This window comes from Rhinopithecus bieti, unplaced genomic scaffold (assembly GCF_001698545.2).
Source record: "Rhinopithecus bieti isolate Rb0 unplaced genomic scaffold, ASM169854v2 scaffold_2435, whole genome shotgun sequence".
NCBI lineage: Eukaryota > Metazoa > Chordata > Mammalia > Primates > Cercopithecidae > Rhinopithecus > Rhinopithecus bieti.
The window spans coordinates 1-4980 of record NW_016803909.1 but is presented as its reverse complement, the minus strand read 5'-3'; the positions used below and the strand labels follow the sequence as shown (position 1 = coordinate 4980).

The following is a 4980-nucleotide window of genomic DNA, read 5'->3' as shown; positions in this document are numbered from 1 at the left end:
AAAAAAAAAAAAAAAAAAAAAAAAAAAATACAACTACCAAAGTCTATAAAAATTTCTGTGGAAAGGAGCTACCTTTTCTGAACTGCTTAGCATCTTACAAGTTTTTCATCACAAGTACAGAATTTATCACATATTTGTATTTCCAGTGGTAGTACAGCCCCTGACATATACATAATTTTATTTTACATCTAGTCAAATCAGCTTTAACTCATTTATATTTTTTTAAATAGGAAAGAAATAAAAAACTAAAAACAGACTTGATTTCCTTCTGAAATCTGTTATGTAAATGCTTTTATTAAACTTAAAAATCGGCCGGGTGCAGTGGCTCATGCCTGTAATCCCAGCACTTTGGGAGGCCAAGGTGGGTAGATCACGAGGTCAGGAGATCAAGACCATCCTCACTAACATGGTGAAACCTCGTCTCTACTAAAAAATACAAGAAACTAACCAGGCGAGGTAGTGGGCGCCTGTAATCCCAGCTACTCGGGAGGCTGAGGCAGGAGAATGGCGTAAACCTGGGAGGTGGAGCTTGCAGTGAGCTGAGATCCGGCCACTGCACTCCAGCCTGGGCGACAGAGCAAGACTTTGTCTCAAAAAAAAAAAAAAGTGTCCAATGCTGAGCCCTATAATCCTGGGCTATTCATAGAGCTTTCGGACATCAGTATCCTAGCGATAAAGCTGGGCCTGGATGATTCACTCTAGATCATACCATCCAAGCCTATTACTATATTAACATAGCGTGTACTCAGATGCTTATCTACTTCAAAGAGATTCCTTTATGGATACTCTGATTATTAGTGCTAACACATACAGAGTAGGCATTAGGAACAAAGCTAGTTGACTATTCACCAAGTATTTTAAACTTCACATTTCCACTGAATAATGCTCACCTGAAGTATTTTGTAGTCCCACTGGATGACAGCAGTTTCTTCATTTTTTTGTTAAAGTTTATAAAAAGGAAGAGTTTTGGGAGGTCTACCTCCATTTCTTGTATTATGTAGAAAGCAAAGTGTAGGGTAGGAAGGGAGACAGTACATTGGGGGTCTTAAGAGAATAGTGAAAACAGGAATAACATTCGTGGAAAATGAGAGGAGCAGATCAAACAGAATAACTGTGATGCCACGTTGAGGGCCCATTTGAAGTTGGAGAACATTCCTATGTAGACGCAGCAATCTGTAGTCTTTTTATTTTTTTTCCTGAAGTTCTCAATAGTTAAGATACAGGTCTAAAAAGGTCAATACACTGAGAATTTAGGTTTTGCTCATTGATGTGGAATAAGGTCAAGAAAGCTAAAAAGATTGTCAAGAGAGAGAATGATGAGGTTTGTGGTCTGATAGGAAAGGAAGTATAAGTAGAAAGGGGTTGTGGGGCAGGAGAGGGGATGTTGTGTATTTCATTTTTTACTTACAGATTTATTTCTATCAAATACAGGCCATACAGGAACTAATGAAAATCCATGGACAAGATCCTGTTTCATTTCAAGATGTCAAGGTTATCTTTTCCTTTAATTTACATATTACCAGATAATTATGAGATAGTCATTTGTATTACATGAAATTTTATATGAAAGCAAGTAATGAAGTACTATTTGAATCAAGTATTTGCTTTTTGTTCTGAACTGATATTTAAATCATTACGAACTGAGACCACATTTGGACTATTTATATAGTTTATAATTTTAGTATTGTCATCACTGTGTTCTCATTGGAAGCATTCATTCATTTTAATTGAAAATTAAGACAGTCAGGGGCCCAGGCGCAGTGGCTCACGCTTGTAATCCCACCACTTTGGGAGGCCAAGGTGGACGGATCACCCGAGGTCAGCAGTTCAAGACCAGCCTGGTCAACATGGTGAAATCCCGTCTCTACTAAAAATACAAAAATTAGCTGGGCGTGGTGGTGCATGCATGTAATCCTGGCTACTTGGAAGGCTGAGGCAGGAGAATCGTTTGAGCCCGGGAGGTGGAGGTTGCAGTGAGCTGAGATCGCGCCATTGCACTCCAGCCTGGGCAACAAGAGTGAAACTCCGTCTCAAAAGAAAAAAAAAAAAAAGAAAATTAAGACAGTCAGTACAGTCTACATCCTATGGCAGTCTATTCAACTGTAAACTGAATTTTTGCCTTGGAAACTGTTTAGGTTCAGGCACTTTTTTTTAGTATGCTACCTCAAAAAGCCTGTTCACCTGAGTAATTTTACTACAAATTTTATTTTACTACAAATTTTGTAGTAATTTTACTATAAAAAGATTAGAAAACATGTACTAATTCCCTGTAAATATCTGTTGTACACTTCATAATATAGAAGGAGGTCTTCTATATGTTCCAGTAAGTTTCAGCAGAATTTAGCTTCTTTTTGGATATCTAATGCATATCCAGAAAGAACTCCTCTCCTATCCTAATAAAATGTTGACATCAATATTGGAAATGAAGCTTTGTCACTATCTCTGAAACATTTAGATGTTTAATTGAGTTGAACTGTTGGCAAAAAAAATTAAACCAAACCCTTGTTAGCCGAGCGTGGTGGTACGCAGCTGTAATCCCAGCTACTCGGGAGGCTGAGGCAGGAGAATGGCTTGAACCTAGGAGGCAAAGGTTGCAGCTAGCCAAGATCGCACTACTGCACTCCAGCCTGGGTGACAGAGGGACACTCCATCTCACACAAAAAAAGAAGGGGTTGGGCACAGTGGCTCAAGTCTGTAATCCCAGCACTTTGGAAGGCCGAAGCAGGTGGATCACCTGAGGTCAGGAGTTTGAGACCAGGCTGACCAGTATGGAGAAACCCCGTCTCTACTAAAAATACAAAAATTGGCCAGATGTGGTGGTGTATGCCTGTAATCCCAGCTACTTGGGAGGCTGAGGCAGGAAAATCGCTTGAACCCAGGAGGCAGAGGCTGCGGTAAGCCGAGATCACGACATTGCACTCCAGCCTGGGCAAGAAGAGTGAAACTCTGTCTCAAAAAAAAAAAAAAAAAAACAAGGCTGGGTGCGGTGGCTCATGCGTATAATTCCGGCACTTTGGGAGGCCAAGGCAGGCAGATTACTGAAGGTCAGGAGCTCGAGACCAGCCTGGCCAATATGGTGAAACCCCATCTCTACTAAAAATACAAAAATTAGCTGGGTGTGGTGGCGCACACCTGTAGTCCCAGCTACTCGGGAGGCTGAGGCAGAAGAATCGCTTGAATCCTGGAGGCGGAGGTTGCAGTAAGCTGAGATCGCTTTACTGCACTCCAGCCTGGATGACAGAGCGAGACTCCATCTCAAAAACAAAATAAAAAAAACAAAAACTACAGACAAAATCTTGTTTCACCACCAATTAGAAGGCAACAGAAAAATATGTAAGAAATTAGTTAACATGCAGTCCCTGAACACTGCATTAAATAGTTCTGCCACTAATTACCTATGTAGCTGGATTAGACACTGAGCCTTGGTTTCTTCATCTACAAAATGAAGGATAGCTGTCACATAGCTAAGGAGTTATCCAATAAAATTTTGTGATTGTAGGTAGAGAAAAGGAAACTGCCTGTTAAATGGAAAAGAAAAAAGTAGAACAAAAAATTAACATAAGCCCAAGTGGCAGCCCTCAATTTTATTCCTCTGTACTTCGGTGGATGCAGACAGCCCTGAATTTTGGATCACGATGTGTGATAGAAATTAAGTGGATCAAATTTCATTGTATTTTTTTTTTTTTTCTTTTGCAGGATGAAATCTTTGACATGGTAAAACCAAAGGATCCTTTGAAAATCTCTCTTCAGGATTTAATCAACAGTAATCAAGGAGACACGGTAACCACCATTCTAATCGATTTGAATGGCTTCTGGACTTACGAGAACAGAGAAGCTCTTGTTGCAAATGACAGTGAAAACTCTACAGACCTCGATGATACATGATCTCTGAAAGACTAGACTGTCTTATATTAAGAGATACTTGAATGCTGCATGTAAAGCCTTTAAAGCAAAATCCTCAGAATGGTCTAAATAAAACACTTGATATGCCTAGAGAACACAGCAAATGTTTTGGTTACTGGAATTCTGGTTGCAATAGTTTAGAAGCAATAGGACCAAATATTGCTTGTTAGGAGGTGGGGTAAGTTCTGGTTCCTTTTAGTTCAAAGATGGGAAGTGTGATTTGCTGTAGATAGATGATGTTCAGTTTAAACATGCATAATCTTCAGAGATGAAGTTTCCATGGAATATTTCTGACAGTCATTTAGAATGTGAATATTTGACTGACAGTGCGTATATGTATACATACTATGTGTGTGTGTGTGTGTGTCTATATATGTAAAATCTCAAAGATTACAAACTTTCCCATTCATTAGAGTAGAGCCATTTTATTTCTGGGTTAGGATTAGGATTTTTTCTTTAGGGGGTTCAAGTGATTCTCCCTCCTCAGCCTCCTGAGTAGCTGGGATTATAGGTGCCTGCCAACACACCTGGCTAATTTTTGTATTTTAGCAGAGCCAAGGTTTCACCATGTTGGCCAGGCTGGTCTCGAACTCCTGACCTGAACTGATCTGCCCGCCTCGGCCTCCTAAAGTGCTGGGATTACAGATGTGAGCCACGGCACCCAGCCTTTTTGTTTTTTGTTTTTTTTTTTTTTTTCTTGAGACGGTCTCCCTCTGTTGTCCAGGCTGGAGTGCAGTGGCATGATCTCTGCTCACTGCAGCCTCCACCTCCCAGCTTCAAGTGATTCTCCTGACTCAGTCTCCTGAGTAGCTGGGACTTCAGGTGTGCACCACCATGCCTGGCTAATTTTTGTATTTTTAGTAGAGATGGGGTCTTGCCATGTTGGCCAGGCTAGTCTCGAACTCCTGACCTCAGGTGATCTGCCTGCCTCAGCCTCCCACAGTGCTGGGATTATAGCCACCATGATACGTGAGCCATGCCCAGCCTTGTTCTTTCTTTTAATTGGATGTTTTAATAAAATGTATTCAAACTAGTGTTTTACTTTCATGAAAATCATTGGTATAAAAAATTTGTCGA

The 4980-nt window shown here is 40.4% G+C and overlaps 1 protein-coding gene across 1 annotated transcript in view; it reads left to right on the top strand.

Annotated features, from left to right (window-relative positions):
* PPP2R3C (protein phosphatase 2 regulatory subunit B''gamma) overlaps positions 1–3999 on the top strand; it is a 37145-nt gene extending 33146 nt beyond the window's left edge. Inside the window, exons 13-14 of the mRNA XM_017858522.1 lie at positions 1374–1491; positions 3697–3999. Of these exons, the coding sequence (XP_017714011.1) occupies positions 1374–1491; positions 3697–3885 (307 nt within the window). The 3' untranslated portion in view covers positions 3886–3999. The remainder of the gene's footprint in view (positions 1–1373; positions 1492–3696) is intronic.
* Positions 4000–4980: the final 981 nt, after the last annotated feature.